This window comes from Myxocyprinus asiaticus, chromosome 33, assembly GCF_019703515.2.
Source record: "Myxocyprinus asiaticus isolate MX2 ecotype Aquarium Trade chromosome 33, UBuf_Myxa_2, whole genome shotgun sequence".
In the NCBI taxonomy this organism is placed as follows: Eukaryota; Metazoa; Chordata; class Actinopteri; order Cypriniformes; family Catostomidae; genus Myxocyprinus; species Myxocyprinus asiaticus.
The window spans coordinates 22,331,967-22,351,563 of record NC_059376.1 but is presented as its reverse complement, the minus strand read 5'-3'; the positions used below and the strand labels follow the sequence as shown (position 1 = coordinate 22,351,563).

Here is a 19,597-nt window from a genome sequence, read left to right as displayed (position 1 = left end):
GCACGTCTGTTGACGCGACACGTCGCATCAGCTTGATGCTGTCTACACTGAACGCGTCAACACAAACGTTCTAAACCATTTAATTTGTGTAGTAGCGCCAGTGCGTGCAGCGTAATTGGAACGTGACACCCATTTATTGTTGGTGCGACAGACACGCCTCAACGGACATTTCCAGTGTAGACAGCATCCATTTATTTTTAGATTAAGTCTTACACCCTGTCTACACCGGACGCGAGCAGTGCGTCGCATAGCGTCAAAAGCAATTGAACCCCATTATAATCAATAATGCTGTCTACACTGGAAACGAGTTTGAGATGACATAAGGGTGAGCAATTGAGAGAACGGTAATTTTTAGTTGAACTATTCCTTCAAGACAAATGTTTTTGTAAAACATCTAATGTGCCTAAGACTTTTACACAGTAAAAGCATAGGAACAAATGGATTGGATTTTATATGCTAATTGTAAAAAATTATACTTCTCTAAAAAATAAAATTGTCTCTTCCTTTAGCCCTTGTGCCAACCGTGTGATCCAGCTGGATCCACAGGTGGCGTACGCCGACTCTTCTGCTGACTCCAGCCACTACAGCCCTCCACCCTCCTACAGCAGCCACAGCTTCGCCCAACACACCCAGATCACCATGCAGTCCACTGTGCAGCTGCGCACCGAGTACGACCCCAGAACGCAGGCCTACTACACCACGGCCGAACCCCATTCTCACATCTCCGTCCAACCCTTTGCCCCAAACTCCAACCGCAACAATAACAACAACTGCAACAGTGCAGGCCCAGGACTTTGGAGGAGCTCGCCAGGGAACAGCCCTTCCACAGGAGGTGCAGCTTCAGATTCAGCATCCTACCAGAGCCCAGATGGGGCGAGCTCCACGCGAGACCTGCTTTCTCAGTTCGGAGAGTCAAGTTTACGCTGTCTGGAGCCACCATGGTCACGCTGGACGTTTGCTTCATTTGCTGAGAAGCACTATGCACCGTTTCTGTTGCAGCCTACAACAAAGGTGAGAGTAAGATTGCCTTTGTCAATATATCCTTTCAATAGCTTCCTGTTGGGGAAAAGGCTGAGGGGTTTCGGGTACTTTTCAGCTTGTCAGGCTGCGAGACCAGCTAAGACCAGCAAACCATATTAGGCTGGTTTTAGATGTGTTTTTTAGGTTGTAGCAATCTTGTTTCACATATCTAATTGGTTAATAACCATCCCTCAATGTATTAGTTGAAAGAATTTGAATAATGCAAGGAAGCTTATACACTGTATAAGCATTTAACACTTCTTACATACACGGTCAGTCAAGAAAATTTCATTTGCATTCAGATATTAGTTTTTGCAGTTATTTTTCATTCTTTATGTATGTGCCATGCACCTCTGGATTTAAGGTGTGCAATTACTTTACTACTTTAAACCAGCTAGACAACCAGCTCATGTATGTAATTCAAAGCAGGCTCATCCTTTCTCTTTTGACACCTCACACATATTAAATCAGAAGTGGAATTACTGATGCCAGCGATGAGCTAATCTTGTGGGCCAATTGACAGGCAGTTAATGAAACCCAATGTACAGTATCTGATTCAGTTGTGTAAGTGTTATTCTGTGAGTCAGGACCTTCTGAAAATCACAAACACCTCAAACAGGGCTTAGTCATAAGATTCAAAAAGATCAGTAGCTTCAATTCCAGCCAAACCCTGACTCATATTTCTGTTTGCTCTCCCAGGTGGTGGTGATTTTACTCTTTTTGGCATTGCTCGGGGTCAGTCTGTATGGAACCACCCGCGTCCGGGATGGTTTGGAGTTAACTGACATCGTACCTCGGGAGACGGGTGAATACGATTTCATCCGCGCCCAGTTCCGATACTTTTCTTTCTACAATATGTACGTGGTTACCCAGCGAGCAGACTATGCACAGATCCAGCCTCAGCTTTATGAGCTGCACCAACGCTTTGGCACTGTGAAGTACGTCCTGCGGGAGGAGAACGGCCAGCTCCCACGCATGTGGCTGCATTACTTCAGAGACTGGCTTCAAGGTAATACACCCAGATCTAAGAATAGTTGGCCTTAAACAATGTATTTAACCCCAGGGGGATTGTCCTTTGAATAGGAGCTGTTAAGTGACTTGCTTACAAGATGCAAAAGCAAAATCTAAAACAGAACTTTGAAAACAGAAGCCCCTCTGGTAGCTGGATGATGCAAGTTACCCACCAGCGCAGATGGGTGAATTGTCAACCCCATGATTGTCACTTAGTTTTCTGCATTCTGTTTGCCATTGTAATAAAGAGTTTCATCTAGTCCAACATTTTACAGACTGTCTTGATTTCCAGACACTGCCTCAGTGTGTTTGGGAAATCAACAAAGAGATGAATCAATCATAGTTTTTGCCATCATCAGATCATCTGCTACTCACAAACATCAATCATGCTGCTAAACCTCCAAATCTGCAAGTCATAGAATGGCTTAACAAGACAGATTATGATCCAAGAGTGAGATTTAAGTGGAGAGATTAAAAACAGAGTAAAAATGTGAAAAATAAATGGAAGGCTGGGAGAGTGTTAAGAGTTGGGAACCGATAATTAAGTCCATTTCAAGGCAAGTCAGTCTACTCGGCGTGCATCTTTGGAACGCTCCCAGGCAGTTATTTTGTATGGATACAGACAGCATAAAAGTGCAGCTCCTATCTAATTGAATGGGGAAAGACTGAAATCTTCAAAACGGTTGGTCAAGATTACAATCAAAGAACATATTTCAAATCAGCAGTAAAATCTGACAACAGTGGTATCATAAATTGTGCTTCTTTAGCTCAGATCACGAAAAAATAAATAAATAAATAAATAAAATACACTTTTTCAGGCTGTTCCAGCTAATGCACATGTACATTTTCGAGTAGACTGACTGCCGATGTCTGTTTCTAGAAGGTGATTGGTTCTTTTACCTGTTAGGTGGGACTTCCTTTTCTACATCCGCCATATTGGGCTTTCTAATTTTTACCATTCATTTTAATATCAGTGCTCTGTCTAAATAGGCTCTGCTGATAACCAGTTCTTATTATTAGAAATGTTTTATTTTTATTTTTAAAAGGACACTTAAACTGAATGATTTTCAGTTCCATTTTTTTAAATATATATTCTTCCACCGATGCAGACAGATTTGTGAGCAGATGTCACAAAATAATACAAAGAAACGAAATAAACAAGACGTTTTTCCATTTTATTATCCAATTTATTATACAGCAGGACCAGTAAACAGTAGTCAAATTTGCCACTGTAGATTGAACTGACTCTTATGATCTGGTTCTTTTAATGAATGTATTTAAATCACAAGTTATCACTTGGAATCAGTCTAATGACTCACTTACCTAATAAATCATTCAGAGTCGTTCTTGACGTATTCACGGAACTGAATCATCATTTTCATCATATCTAACTACAAATGATCTGAGGACTGTGTTATGTGCATCAGTTTGATTACTGATGGGTTGTTCATATAACAAAGTGTGGTTAAAGATACACATTCAGTACAGAGTTTTAAAAATAGATGTTACCAAATAGTAGTATTGCTTTTGTTTTATTATGTTTGTTAAGCATATAGTTAGCATCAATAATTCTTCAAGCACTAAAACAAATCATCTATGTAATTGTTATGGGACCGAAACCTTAGAACCGTTGAAAAGTGGAATCGGTTCCACAATCATTAAATTCCTTACTATTCCCATTCTTGGTGGTTAAAAAAAAAATGCAGTTAAGGTGAGAGTGAAAACAAAACAAGATGGAGAGATACAGGGCATGTCCCTGCAACAGCTTTCTCCTTGTGGCCTCCTTCACAGTGGCTTCATTCCACGAAATCCATGTGTCGAGTGCTCGGAATGTCGTATCTAATACCAGACGGGCCGAATTCAAAAGCAAGCACTGTTTTGCTCTATTTCTCTCTCTCTCTCTCTCTCTCTCTCTCTCTCACACACACACACACACACACACACAGCTCCTCTAATGGCATACCTGTCTTCAAACAACTTCTGTCCAGTAACTCCTTTTGGGTGGCATGTAGAGACTTCACAGTCAGCTCAGCCAACCAGAAACTGAAACATCATTGGTGTTTTTTATTTACCTCCTTTTATTTGATTCTTTCAGCGACCTTATTGAATCACGCATTTTCATTGGCCGCAAGCAGCAACGTCTCTTTGCATGTTTTCATGTAGGCATATGTGTGTGGATATTACAGTAAAAGCTGTTCCAAAGAGGGTGGAGAGAGCTGTCTTTAATATTATGATTTGAAATTGCCCAACAAATTGGTCACAGACAGTGAGGCGAAGGAGATAGAAAACAATGTGTCCCAGAAATGGACAATTGGAGAGAGGGAGCGAGCGAGGGATGACTGAGAATAGAGGTTAGGTTAAACATTGTTTATACCTACTGAACAACCTACTGATACAAAGTATCCTACTGGGATAACCTACTGAACAAAGTCTTCAAAACAATTTCAGGGCCATTGCCCACAGACAGAAGTCATAAAAGTAAATTTTTGGCTAGTAATAAAATAATAATAAAATAGTTCCTGTTGATAAGACCAGCGTTACAGTGTATGGTGTGTTTTTAATGTTCTTCCCCAGCTGGTCAACCACCTTTACTAGAAAGGCTAGTCTGGTTGACCAGCATATTTTGCCGGTAAACAGCATGGTTTTGCTGATCCACCAGCTAGACCAGCACCAAACTAGCAAAAACCAGTCTGGACCAACATGAAAATTCATGCTCATGAATTGGTCTTTTTTTTTTTTTTTTTTTGCAGGGTTAGTATAGAAATACAGAGGAAAAAACAGCAGACACCATTTTGCCTGTGACTAATCTGTTAAATTGAAGTAATCAGCTGAAGTGTCTCTAAATGCCTTGTGCTGTTTGTGTGTCTCGACAGGTCTGCAGGAGGCATTCGATAGGGACTGGAGGGAAGGTCGGATTACTCAGGGGAACTACAGGAATGGTTCTGATGATGGAGTCCTGGCCTACAAACTCCTAGTGCAGACCGGCCGCAGAGAAAAGCCAGTAAACATCAACCTGGTAAGAAACCCACCTGACTTGATACTTTACAACTAGCATGATCAGATGCATTGCAAAGGTAACGTGGATTCAGTTTTCACTGTCATGTGATGTCAGCCCTAGAGCCAGTCTCTATGGCAATGTATTCAAAAATAAAAGCTCCCACATATTGACACTTATGTAAAATTTTGCATCAGGGTTGTGATCACCATATGGCGGCTTATTTTGTGATAATGATCAGCTAACTGTACATGAGTACACACTGTACTTAAAGGGATAGTTCACCCAAAAATTTTAATTCTCTCATCAATTACTCACCCTCATGATATCCCAAATGTGTATGAATTTCTTTCTTCACCAGAACACATTTGAAGAAAAATAGAAAAATATCTCAGCTCAGTAGGTCCTTAAAAAGCAAGTGGATGGTGATCAGAGGTTTAAAGCTCCAAAAATCACAGACAGTCAGCATAAACGTCATCCATACGACTCCAGTGGTTAAATTAATGTCTTCTAAAGTGATATGATCGCTTATGGTGCGAAAAAATAAAATATTTAAGTACTTTTTAACTATAAACCATCGCTTGCGGTAAGCTCTCGTATGACACATTCGCATCGGCATGTTACATGTGTAATCTCACGTTCTCTCAGTTTAGACATCCAGGATAAGCACACAAACGCACCATTGTGAGTAAAAAAACAGATACAAATACAGATCTAAACCAAAACCAACAAAGCTTCTGTACAGCGTTCCTCCTACTCAGTTGTAATCAGTGCTGCTCTTACGGGTGTTTTGCACGTGCTTCGGTTAACGCGATTACGTCACATGCACATACCTCTGCTGACCGGAAGTGATTATTTTGAGTTAAAAAGTACTTAAATATTGATTGTATCACTTTAGAAGGCATTAATTTAACAGCTGACATATGAATGATATTTATGCTGACTGTCTGTGATTTTTGTAGCTTCAAAAGAGAAATTTTAAGGACCTACTGAGCTAAGATATTTTTCTATTTTTCTTCAAATATGTTCTGGTGAAGAAAGAAAGTCACACACCTTGGATTTCATGAGGGTGAGTAAATAATTAGAAAATTTTCATTTTTGGGTGAACTATCCCTTTAAATAACTAGACATTAAATATTAATTTGAGTTGAAATTATTTTATTATGTGAGATCATGGAACGATACGAGGGACATGAATCTAGCACAGCTATGTAGGAAAAAATATTTTCTGGGATTATCTTCTTCATGATATAGCAGTCATTGTACAAAACTATTTGATGACAGGATGCCGTGATTGACCAATCAGTAAGGAGGATTCCATAAAGCTATGTGCTTATTGCTCATCCTACAAGTCTCATGGAAATACAAGATACATTTGTTGTTTTTATTAGGGAATTCCTCCCACAAATGGCTCATAGATGTATTGGCAATATAAAATGGGTTTGGAAAAAGTGCATTAAAAAAAGATTACACATCTTACCTTTAAAAACTGAATGCAAAACCCTACTTTATGTACTTACTTAATATTATTTTATTTTTTCCTTTTAACATTTTTGTCTGCTACTAAAGGGAAAAAGTTTGAAATTAACCTCCAGTGTGTGAACATTTGAATTTTATCTTTTTATTATATGTGTGGCCTTTTCCTGTTAATGCCTGATGGAGTGAATGAGTCCCTTGTTTTTGTGTAATTCTAGGGGTGATGCAGGGGTCCTTGAATTGACATTTGTATTTAGAATCAGTGTTTATAAATATGCATAACAACCACACCTGGCTTCTGAATGTATCTGTCCTCATTATCATTTCTCTGTTTCTCTCTCTCTCTCTCTCTGACTGCTTTACCAAGCACAGGAATTTAAAGCTCTCGATGGGGCCGCAACTGGCCTCTGAAAAAGCAATTAAGTCTTCATTTAAACCATTTGTTCCGCTTTCTTGCTGCAGGCCTAAAGCTCAGACTGTACAACCTTTTCAAGACTTCTTCAGAGGGGCCTTGTCAATAAGAAACCTCTACACACGCACACACACACACCATCACATCGGCAAAAAATATAACAGGTTAACACATTAACGGTTTCCAGTTGCTACCCAGCATGAAATGTCAGGCAAGAGGAGAGCAAATATATGAAAAGTACAAAGCATACTGCATGCCAGAGGAGCTAAAGGGTGGGGAGGTGTGGAGCAGAGCACTGCGAGTGTGTGTGTGTGTGTGTGTGTGTGTGTGTGTGTGTGTGTGTGTGTGTGTGTGTGTGTGTGTGTGTGTGCTTGAGAAAGTGTCACTGTGTTGATGAATTGGCAGTGGGCATTAAGGACCAGAAATTATGGTTTTGTTGTTTTCAAGTGGTCATTATTGCGTTGAACTATTGCCAGCAAAATAGGCAAGAAAAGCCAGCCGATGTGTGTTGGTGTGCGGCCCTGTGATGTCATTTCCTCTGCCTGTGAGGCAAGAGGGGCGACAGTGGTCCAGAAGGCCGCCAGCTTTGCACTGTGTGCTTCCCGTGACAGCTTGAAGACATACAGTTGTTGCGCATCCTGCTGCTTAATGCAATCCAGGTCTTTGGAATCCAAGTCTGCTTTTTTCTCTCCTTTTTCCTTTTTCTCTTGGAACTGCTGCCATGTCCCCTTTTCTAGTGGCTATAGAGGTGGTAATCACATGGTGCCTCCCTCTTTCTGGTCAATGTAAAACTCATGTGCAGACTACACTACAGGGTTCCCTCTGACATGGAAAACCTTGTAATATGGAGGAATTTTAAAATAGTGATTTATAAGAATGGAAAAGATATGGAAATGAAGTAAATCAAAACATGTCATGCAAAAGTACTTCAGATATCACAAATGACTGTACAAGTCATTGGACTATATCTCTCTTGAATCTATCTTGAATCTAGATTTTTCTAGTTATTCTTGGCCGATTAACAAAAAAATAATAATAATGGCTAGAAATTGCTCTTTGTGAGTGTATTACGTATACAATTATTTTGAAAAATCCTTATCCAGACATCATAAATGACGGGAATATTTCTAAAGTGAAACTGGATTTTTCTAGTGCTTGGCTATAAAATATTTCACCAGCTAGAAATTGCTCTTTATGAGTGTAATACCTAATTAAATGATTTTTAAAATATTGTTATACATTATTTACAAATTACTGGAGATATAGTTGAAATTCATTGGTCAAAAGGTGTGCGAACTGTGATAATAATATCGTTTTTGTTTTCTAAATTACCTAAAATTCAGGTTGTCTGACAATTTTTATTTTACACATTTTTGAGTTGCCTTTTTAGGTCATACTACAGCTACTATTGCAAACATTTTTTTTTTTTTTTTTTTTGTCATGGCAGGAACCGTCTGTGGCGCCAGCATTCTAGGTATCTATAGGAGTCAGGAGAAGCAAGTGTTTGCAACATTTGTACAGATGTTGTTTTATTTTTATAGCTCTCCTCCATTTGCTGGGTGGCATTTCCTCCAGTGTTAACAGCAAGGTTAACTGCACACAGACGTGCTCAGGGACTCCGGCCAATTTTTTTATTGTTACACTAACTCAAGCAATTTTTCTCTCACTCAACCTCTATTTCAACCACACACCCTGACCCCCCTCAAACACACACACACACACACACACACACACACACACACACACACACACACTCATGTACATACTGACCCCCAACTCCTGACTGAGAGCCTTTAGATTTATTTTCTTGAGAAACACATATGGCATTGTGTGTGATGCCATAATGGCTTTACCTTCAAAGGAGGTAGCTAGCTGAGCGTTAGGTGTGAAGCTAAGCATTTAGAAATGTTAGCAATGCTGGTGGCCATTCTCAATACTCACATACATAGAGTGGCCCCAAAAAGTATTTGAACACATAAAAAGCTTTTTAGAACCTGTTGACCTGTTTTCGTCATGGTTGCTGTTAGCATTCAGTGGACAAACTGTGAGGTGAAATTTGTTACTATTTGTTAAAGTTACATTTTATTTTTATCTCCAGCTAACCAGACGACGGTTGGTGGACGCAGATGGAATCATCAACCCAAACCCCTTCTACATTTATTTATCTGCCTGGGTGAGCAATGACCCTGTGGCCTATGCTGCATCCCAGGCCAACATCCGCCCACATCCTCCAGAGTGGCTCCATGACAGGAGCGACTCCATTGCTGTCAGCAGACTCAACAGTGAGTACATTCCATCTCATTTGATCACCAGACCAAGTGGCCATACATACACAATTCAATACATCTCAAATATTGTGAGAAAAATAATTGCGATTATATTGATGTATGATTTTGTCAGCGCAGCCCTATTGTCAAGTATATTGTGGAAGGCTGTTAATACTCTAAATATTCGGGCTGAGCAGCTCTGAGCACGGCAAGTAACGGTACGTAGCATTTCCATTTGAGCACAGTTCGGTTTGGTACGTTTCAATAACAAACCATTCCCCGCCCAGAATTCTAAGCATAGTTTGCTAACCGTACACAGGACAAAGAACTGTGCTGGTGGTATGACTTTAGTGATGATTGGTCACTTGCCCAGTCAGTCCATTCTATGCCTGATGTCTCACCACAATGGAATAACACCCCCATAACTGGGGCGGTACTCGGATGTGATCTTTGGGGGGCGTTTTGACCTTAAAGGGATAATTCACCCAAAAATGAAAATTCTCTCATTATTTACTCACCCTGATGATATCCCAGGTGTGTATGACTTTCTTTCTTCACCAAAAAACATTTGAAGAAAAATAGAGAAATATCTCAGCTCAGTAGGTCCTTAAAATGCAAGTGAATGGAGATTTCTCTTCTGAGGCTTCAAAAATCACAGACAGTCAGCATAAACGTCATCAGCATAAACATCATCCATACGACAGCAGCTGTTAAATTAATGTCTTCTAAAGTGACACGATTGCTTTTGTTGTGAAAAAGATCAATATTTAAGTACTATTTTTAACTCTAAATTATGCTTCTGTTCTGCAGTATGTGTGTGTGACATAATTGCATTGGCATTTGAAACACACGAGAACTGAGTCAAATGCGTCACAGCCGGAAGATCAGTGCTGTTTACAAGTGAGAAGGAGGAACACCGTACAGTACAGTACAGTACAGTATTCTGTTTCTTTACTCACAGTGGTGCGTTTGTGTGCTTATCCTGGATGTCTCAACCGAGTGGAGAATGTGATTTTACATCGGTATCATGGCAACACGAAAATGTCACACGAGAGACCTCTTGGACTCCACCTTCTCATGAAACCTAACAGAAGCGATGGTTTATAGTTAAAAAGTACTTAAATATTGATATTTTTTCCCACCAAAAGTGATCGTATCACTTTATAAGACATTAATTTAACCACTGAAGTTGTATCATGCTGACTGTCTGTGATTTTTGGAGCTTCAAAAGAGAAATCTCCATTCACTTGCATTTTAAGGACTTACTGAGCTGAGATATTTTTCTATTTTTTGTTAAATGTGTTCTGGTGAAGAAAGAAAGTCATGGCCATGTAGCTATGTCAACAAGCCTGGATTGGTACAGAATGGCAGGGTTCAGCAATTGTAACCGTTTGTCCCAATGATGGAAAAGTGGCTTTAACGAAACATTTTGATGTTGCAATTGAGTTACAAGCTTTTTTTTTTTATCATATTCTGTGTATATTTTGAGGAAAAATCTTCTGAATTCTAGAGAAGGGATTTAAACAAAGTAAAATGTGTTAAGTGGTGATGAGTACTATACTCTTATTGATTGCTGAAAGCAATAAATGAGCCAAAATATTTAATTAAAATGGAAGGGGTGGAGAATGTGTAGAACTTCTGTGAATGACCAGTGTTGCAATTCTGCGAAAATCTGCAGAGCTATCTGCTGAGTTTTGTGCATGCAGATTCCTTCTGGGCCTGGTTACAAAACTATTTTTGTTTGGTTGGTAATAGTCAACTTTAAAACAGCTTTTCCAAAACCGAATGACTTGTGTGTTATTTACTAAGTTCAGACAGTGATTAGAGGAAATGTATTTATTTGATTTCTAATCGTAATTTTAAAGGTAACGGTAGCACCGGGCAAAACACAGAGGGCGCTTGGGGAAAAGCGACTGGATAACAAGCTGAAACAGTTAGCAAAGGCTGGCAGACGTCCAACTCCCATCCTAATGGAAATTTATAGTGGAGATTATAATGGGGCAAAAGCATGTTTAGCAAGTGGTCCTGCATGACCCCTTCAGGCACTGGAACACACACTCCGCTATTCCCTCCCTTCCACACCCACACGCCCTACACAGACTCGCTCTCACACACACCTCTGGAGCGCTAGTCGTTCTGGGTCACATTCTTGTGATTTTATTTGTGGTTTTAAGACATGCCGCTTATCCGAGTCCAGTAGCCATAGTGATGAGTCATTCCAGGCCTGCTGTTGAAAGCCCTGCAGTGCACAGAAGCTTTGCTGACAGGTGATAACTGTCAGTATGAATTTCATCATTGTCTGTGTGTGTTCGTTCTGTAAAGGATGGTGAAGTACTATAGCATAGATTTTTGACAGAGTAATTACAGTAGATCACTGTTAGGATTGACACTCAACTGCCTGTCGAGATTTGATAGCTGATAGTTTGGCATCTTTTCATCCTGGGGCAGTAAAGAAACGTTGTGTTTAATAGGTCTGTCACCTCTGGAACACCTGACGCCCTTAATGCTAAGTATGACTCGATAAGAGCGGCGGATCATGTAACATGTTCTTGTTAAAGTCAAGCTAAGGAACAATAATCTAATTTATAAGGAGCACAAAAACAAGAGTAGGCCCATATCTAAACTAGATAGGCTGGAGCTATCAGTGCTTTCAAGGCAATAAAATAATAATGTTTTAGGTAATCTTTGTATGTGTCAATGTAATGCCGCATCAGAGCCACTTTGTCGTTGTCATTATATTCAGCTCTTCAGATCTGGTTTTCTGTTGGCTGTGTACAAGAATCAACACATGAGCAGCGTAAAGATGGCAATAAATGGTTAAATATATGTAAGGAAGACAAGAGCAATCACAATTCAGTATGTAAATAAATGTAAGAAAGATGACCAGTCGGAATTCAATATGCAAATATTATGACGTCATCATCACTGCAGGTTACATTTCAAATGCTGAACATATGCTGTTGATAGACAATGCAAGTCAGTGGGAGATTTTTCTGAAATTAATTCTTAAATTTCCAAAAAGGTATAATGTTAACCCAAACTAAAATGATGTCGACCGGAGGTACAGTATCTACAAAGCAATGTTTGTGAAGAGACTGTACATTAAACAGTTCAGGCTCAAATAATTACTTGGGTCTAGAGGTTTAAAAAAAAAACACTATCAAGAAGGTTTGATACAGTATATTTCAGTGTAGTGCTTCCTTGCAAGCACTTTTAATTAGTTGTGAGTGACCATAAAGAGAGAAAAGCAATCTTCAATGGCATCTTGCATTTTACATCTGTAGTTCCTGCCGCTGAGCCCATAGAATATGCACAGTTCCCCTTCTACCTCAACGGACTTCGCGAGACGCCACAGTTCGTGGAGGCCATCGAGAGCGTCCGCGCCATCTGCAGCAACTACAGTCGTCAGGATCTGCCCAGCTACCCGAACGGCTACCCCTTCCTCTTTTGGGAGCAGTATGTAGGCCTGCGTCATTGGCTTCTGCTCTCCATCAGCGTTGTGCTGGCTTGCACCTTTCTGGTGTGTGCCGTTTTCCTGCTTAACCCCTGGACTGCTGGAATCATAGTGAGTACACTTTAAAATCTTTCAGGTTTTAGTTTACAAGCATTTTTCTCCCATATTTAGCTCTGTTTACCATATACAGTATTCCATAAGTATAGTAAATGCAGAGTCAACATTTTCAACACAAAAAAATATGCATTGCTAAAATTATTCAACTCTATGAACTCGTACACACTAAATAAAAAATATAATCTTATTGTTTTGTTTTGTTTTTTTGGGGTTTTTTTTAAGGCTAGATTATTTTTTTAATTGTTCACATGCCGAACAATATGTTTAGGGATCCATACATTTTTTTAGAGAATGAAGAATATCTAGGGTCCAACTTGTTGTGAATAGTTATATCTGCAGATAATTTATGCTTTTGTGTTGTTTAGTTACATCGGACTTGGTTTGAATAGGCCTAAAGTGATATGGTTGGATATATGAATGTAAATGCTACAGACGCATTTAGGGTCTAATATGTAATTTTAACCCTTTGATGCATGAAGTGCACTACAGTGTACAGTTCTTAAAAACCCATTATGGGGGGCCTGGGTAGCTTAGCGAGTAAAGATGCTGACTACCACCCCTGGAGTCACGAGTTTGAATCCAGGGTGTGCTGAATGACTCCAGCCAGGTCTCCTAAGCAACCAAAATTGGCCCGGTTGCAAGAGAGGGTAGAATCACATGGGGTTCTTGCTCTCGGTGGGACGCATGGTGAGTTGTGCTTGGATACCATGGAGAATAGCGTGAAGCCTCCACAAGCACTATGTCTCCACAGCAACACGCTCAACAAGCCACGTGATTAGATGCGCAGATTGACGGTCTCAGACGTGGAGGCAACTGAGATTCTTCCTCCACCACCCGGAATGAGGCAAGTCACTACGCCACCGCGAGAACTTACAGCGCATTGGGAATTGAGCATTCCAAATTGGGGAGTAAAGGGGAGAAAAAAAACAAAAACATTTTTAACCATTCAAGGTTTGATTGATTATATCCAAATCACCACCACAGACCTGATCACACCCTGACATTTGACCCGTAATTACAATTCTATATGACTGTCCTCTTTATATGTCATTGTGATTTTATGTGTGACAACATAAAAAAGGCTGATAAAAGTGGTGATGCACCAAATACCTCTGAAATATTTACCAATACCATTATCGGGGCTTGGGTAGCTCAGCGAGTAAAGACGCTGACTACCACCCCTGGAGTCATGAGTTCGAATCCAGGGCATGCTGAGTGACTCCAACCAGGATTCCTAAGCAACCAATTTGGCCCGGTTGCTAGGAAGGGTAGAGTCACATGGGGTAACCTCCTCATGGTTGCTATAATCTGGTTCGAGCTCGGTGGAGCGTGTGGTGAGTTGTGTGTGGATGCCATGGAGAATGGCATGAAGCCTCCACACGCACTATGTCTCCACGGTAACGTGCTCAACAAGCCACGTGATAAGATGCGTGGATTGACAGTCTCAGATGCGGAGGCAACTGGGATTCGTCCTCTGCCACCCGGATCAATACGCCACCACGAGGACTTAGAACACATTGGGAATTGGGCATTCCAAATTGGGGAGAAAAAGGGGAGAAAATCGAAGAAAAAAAAAATACCATTATCACAATGGATAGATGTGTAACTCTCTCAAAATATTTTATTTAAAAAAGACCAGATATGAGACTTGTATTTTTGTTTTCGAAGTGAAAAGAAACATTTTTTTTTTTTTTTTTAAATTTATGATGAAATAATTCATACATATCTGGGGTGAATAGAAATGTATAACTCTCTCAAAATACATTATATATAAAAGACCGGACATGAGACTTGTATTCTTGTTTTCAAAGTGAAAAGAAACTTAGTGAAAAGATTTTTTCATTTATGAGGAAATAATTTATGCATCAAAGGTTTAAGCTCAGTTTGACATTTTCAAAATGTAATGTAATATATTTTTTAAAACATTTCTTATAGAAAAGGATGAGCATTTTTTACCCTTTCACTAAAATTCTTTATCCATTCATATCTACTTCCTTATCATTCTGCAGTGATGGACTGTGATGTACAGAAGGTCTGGAAGTAATTAAAAGTGAATGTCATAGAGCAAGGCAGGGGAGGGCAGGCAGGAATAACTGAAAAGAAGCCTTGTTTTTACAGCCCTACGCTTTGTGTTTATCTTATTCTGTCAGAGCCAGTTTGTTTAGACTATGAGAGGCTTTTTGAGACATTTCTCTAAAATAAATGTGGAAATAAGAGGTTACCACAGCAACTACATCACTCCCTATATAAAATAGACCTGCTTTTTCTGCTGAAATGTATGTATATGTATCATTATATCATTCTTGTGTGCATGGGCAAGGCATAACTTTCTTTCCCACACTCCATTTGCCGCTCTACAGTGGTTTTGGTTTTATTAGGCCCCGTGTTTAAGCCATCTGAGTGATCTAACCCTGTCTGACAGTATAGAGGCTTCATCGTTTTGCTTTACTGGACACATGAAAGGAAAAGTTATAGCCCTGCTTTAGCTTTTACCATTTCACTTTTGTCCCAGACCACCAGCGGCCCCCTTAAACTCCATATGTTCCCCACTTCCGCCATGCTACCCCACCCCCAGACTCCTCTCTGTTGGCCCTCTCTCTATTCCCCTGTCCTCTTCATCCCTCTTTAAAGGCAGCAGGGCCCCCCAGCTATTCTACACGGCATCCACGCACAACTCACCACGCGCTCCACCGAGAGCGAGAACCACATTATAGCGACCACGAGGTTACACGTCTTATTCGCTGAGCTACCCAGGCCCCGATTGGGAAGGTTAATGTTATTAAAATGATTTGTATTCCAAAATTCAACTACCTGTTACAGTCTCTCCCTGTAGATGTCCCCCTCTCTTATTTCAAGCAATTTGATAGCATAGCGAAGTCCTTCATTTAGAATGGTAAGCATCCCCGATTACACTTCAATAAGTTACACAGGCCGATTTACAAAGGTGGGCTAGGCCTACCCAAGATTTTGTTTTATTATTATGCATTCGGTCTTAGACATTTTGCCCTTTGGTCGCTTCCACCTAAGAAAGCACCTCCCTGGTTTTGTATTGAACAGGAAGTTCTTGCCCCTATTTTGCCATTGCAAAGTCTTTCTATCAGACTAACCGGAAAAGTTAAGTTACACCCCTTTATCTCGCATTTGCACACGGTACGGACAAAAGTGTCCAGCAGGGCCCCCCAGTAACCCAAGACTCATCAGCTGATTATGGCACTTACTTTACTAGGGCTGCCCCCTGATAGTCAGCCAAACATTAGTCGATGAGAAGAGTCTTGGTCGACCAAGTTTTGATTGGTCGGTTGATCGCAGAAAAGCTCCACAGGAAACCGACGAACACTGGTATTACCGCTGATTGGATGCTAGGTGGTATTATGGGGTAATTTTCATTAAGCAGGGTTAGGGTTAAGCCTACACAATAAAGCAAGACACCTTGATTTTAAACTTTGAACTTTATTTGTTATTTATTTTAACCAAAAATTCAAATGAAACTGGAAAAAAAAAATTGTGCAATTAAAATGTGTGTTGTTCAACTTTTTGAAAGATGGTTTTACAACAGTTGTCAACATCTCTCTGGCAAAGAACCAACTTCGTCTGTGCATTCTCGGGTAATGGGTATTTTGTTGTCTGTGAAAATACATCATGTGTGTGAATAAACTCGTTTTGTTCCCTCCTTCACGATATATATATATATATATATATATATATATATATTGCAATATCCAATTACATCAGCAACCCCCGGGCTGAGGGATTGGTGAATATTCTTGTTTTAGTGATTTGCATTGAAAATTAAACTAATTTATTTAAAAAATGAAAAACTTAAATCAAAATACATTTCTAAATTCAAATTGCACTCCAAATGAAATGAAAAAGCAATTAAAATAATAAAGTGATAAAATAATAATATATATATATATATATATATATATATATATATATATATATATATATATACACACACCTTTCCATTTACCATCAGGCAAGTATCCGTCTAAACATGCAGGCGGAAAATTACTTACACAAATGAAGACATAAAAACAATTATAAATGTAAAAATAATAATTATAATGATGATAATAATCACTGAAATATAAATCATGGTTCCAGGTGAACGTGTTTTTGTATTATTTTATGTTTCAATCACAGATGTAGGCTATAGGCTGCAGAGTTGTGGTCACAATGAACTGCTTTGTGGAAATAAAGTGAACTGAACTCAAAGCACCTCCTGAGCCGAGATGTCATTTGCAGCACTCATAAACGATACTGTTCTTGCAAAAATAAAAAAAAATCAGAAGACAGAAACAAAGAGTGAGAACCTTTTACATAAGCGTGTTCCACGAGACTGCACGCCGCCGTACAAACAGCGTGTCATACATGCGCATAGACAGCTTTTCGTCTTGACGTTGTCAAAGGCATCTATTGGCGATCACTCTGACCATCGTCGGTCCCGAGATCATCGTCTGTCGGCACAACCCTAATGTGCATTTCTCTCTATAAATTAACAAAATGTTCAGACAGTCTCCTTGCTGGTTTTTCCGACACATTCAGAATCATTACCACTTTTGCCGGTGTCACTGCGGCTCGCTTCGTGTGTGCACTTGTAAAATGTATATTTTAATGGCTCATTATTACGGTTTAGTATTTCTCTGTAATGTAGAACAGTGTTAGTAATGTTACTTATAACATTCTTTCTCAGCCCTGGAACTCAAACCATTTTCTGATGCCCCCCCAAAATATATATATTTAAGTAATTTAATTAATATTATAAACGTGCGACAACTAGTCGACTAATGGCTTAAACTAACAACTACTAGTTGACTATGAAAATCTTTGGTCGGGGGCAGCCCTAACTTTAACCAGTTCCTTGTCCAAGTTCAGCTTTGTTTGAAACTATCTGTCATAAAAAGGCCTGCTTTGGAGCAGATATTTTCCCACATTTCCCACTGCGCTTTATCTGACCTAAACCTGTCTAACCCTACCTGTACCTGAATTTATCAAATGTATAGTTTTCTGGATGCTGATTGGTAAATATGCCAAAATACACTGCATAGTAATAGCTCAGAGTGCAAAATATGATGTCCATTTTTCATGCTGTAATCTTGATGTTTTAGCATTTAAGTCAAGTTAAAAACTGGTTTAAAACTGATTTTAAAAATGTTTTGTTTGTCTTCAGGTGACTATATTTTGAAGATCCTGTTGAAAGGAAACCGATAAAGTATTTCTAACTCATTCCTGCTGTCAGAGTATTTTAATTTAGACCAACATAAAAAAGGTGTTAACGTTTTACAGATTACTTTTGTAATATCAGTAAAGTTATAAAAATTTCAAAATCAACGCTTTACTGTCAAGTGGGCATTTCAATGGTACAAAATGTGCATTTTTATTGGAAATGTACTTATTTTTATTGTTATTCGTTTTTATCCATATAATGTTCATTTATATGGACAAATATAAAAAAAAAAAAAATGATATGGCCCCCGTGCCACTAACTCAGGTGCAACATCTGTAGAACTTGGTGGCACCGGTGCTACCGCTCTAAAATTTTATTCTGGAGCCCTACATAGTGTCTGTTCTATAAAAGCAACAAGGCATTCAAGGCCATGCTATATTGTAAATATAGCTGTGACGAAGAGGAGGGCGTGGCCGGGCCACGATGATGCATGGCCAGCGCTGAATAAGCTGATCAGTGGGAGTGCGAGATAAAGGGGAGCTGGAGGCGCCAGTTTGAGAGAGAGAGAGAGAGAGAGAGATGCACGTTTCCGCATTGCATGTGTGTCTGTTCATTTATGTTTTATGTTGTTTTAAGTTCATTTATATCATTAAACATTTATGTTGACTGTTCAGCTGGTTCCCGCATCCTCCTTACCCATCCTTATATATATTTAGCCAAAACTACAGTATATTCACAACATAGCACTGCCTCTTGTATCTTATTGCTTAAGCATGGAAAGTATGGCAGCTTCATTTTTAGAAGGATCTAAGATGATGATTTAATATTTGGTGGTGGTCTCCTGCAGGTTTTGGTGCTGTCTCTGATGACGGTGGAGCTGTTTGGCATGATGGGGTTGATTGGCATCAAGCTCAGCGCTGTGCCCGTCGTCATCCTCATTGCCTCTGTTGGCATCGGTGTGGAATTCACCGTCCATGTGGCACTGGTAAGTCCATTGATAGGAGATCAGGATCTGATCAGAGCTGGGCTTCCTGTGGTGGATTGTTGTTTTAAAGCTAAAGTGATAATTTTTAATATGTTAAAGTGGCAGTACTCACACAACTGTGGGAGTGTTCAGGAAACCTGTTTGAAAACAATCATTATTGTTGCAGTTCCATTTGATGATGCTAGTGGCACAGAAATTACACACTTCAGCTTTTATATCAGCTGCAAAGGAGGCAAAATAAATGCAAAAAAAAAATAAATAAGAAAGAAAAAAGATGATAATAAGTGGATATCCATTTGTTTGTATGATTCATACTGATGCATACTGATCATAGATATAATGTTCTCATCACAGGCGTTTCTTACGGCCATTGGTGACAGGAACAAGCGAGCAGTGCTGGCACTTGAGCACATGTTTGCCCCAGTGCTGGACGGAGCATTCTCCACCTTGCTGGGAGTCCTGATGTTGGCAGGGTCAGAGTTTGACTTCATAGTCAGGTAAGGACAGCAAACTTTTACTCAGAAACCCCTTCTGTTTAGGTTTCAGACCATTTAATATAGTCATGGGTTAGCTTTAGAACTGGATTATAATTAACATGATGTAATACTCCAAAAATGTGCTATCATTGTAATTTCTGACAATGTTAGTATGCTCTTAGAACTATAATAACAGATCTAAAAGATCATTTTC

General features: G+C 39.5%; 1 protein-coding gene across 2 annotated transcripts in view; it reads left to right on the top strand.

The window, feature by feature from the left end:
* The window catches only part of LOC127424328 (protein patched homolog 1-like), a 108,064-nt gene that overhangs the window by 69,778 nt on the left and 18,689 nt on the right, over positions 1-19,597 (top strand). For both annotated transcript variants that reach the window (XM_051669400.1, XM_051669401.1), the window contains exons 14-20: positions 510-1,011; positions 1,720-2,029; positions 4,905-5,047; positions 9,013-9,196; positions 12,466-12,746; positions 18,770-18,907; positions 19,262-19,404. In XM_051669400.1, coding sequence (XP_051525360.1) covers positions 510-1,011; positions 1,720-2,029; positions 4,905-5,047; positions 9,013-9,196; positions 12,466-12,746; positions 18,770-18,907; positions 19,262-19,404 — 1,701 coding nt within the window. The remainder of the gene's footprint in view (positions 1-509; positions 1,012-1,719; positions 2,030-4,904; positions 5,048-9,012; positions 9,197-12,465; positions 12,747-18,769; positions 18,908-19,261; positions 19,405-19,597) is intronic.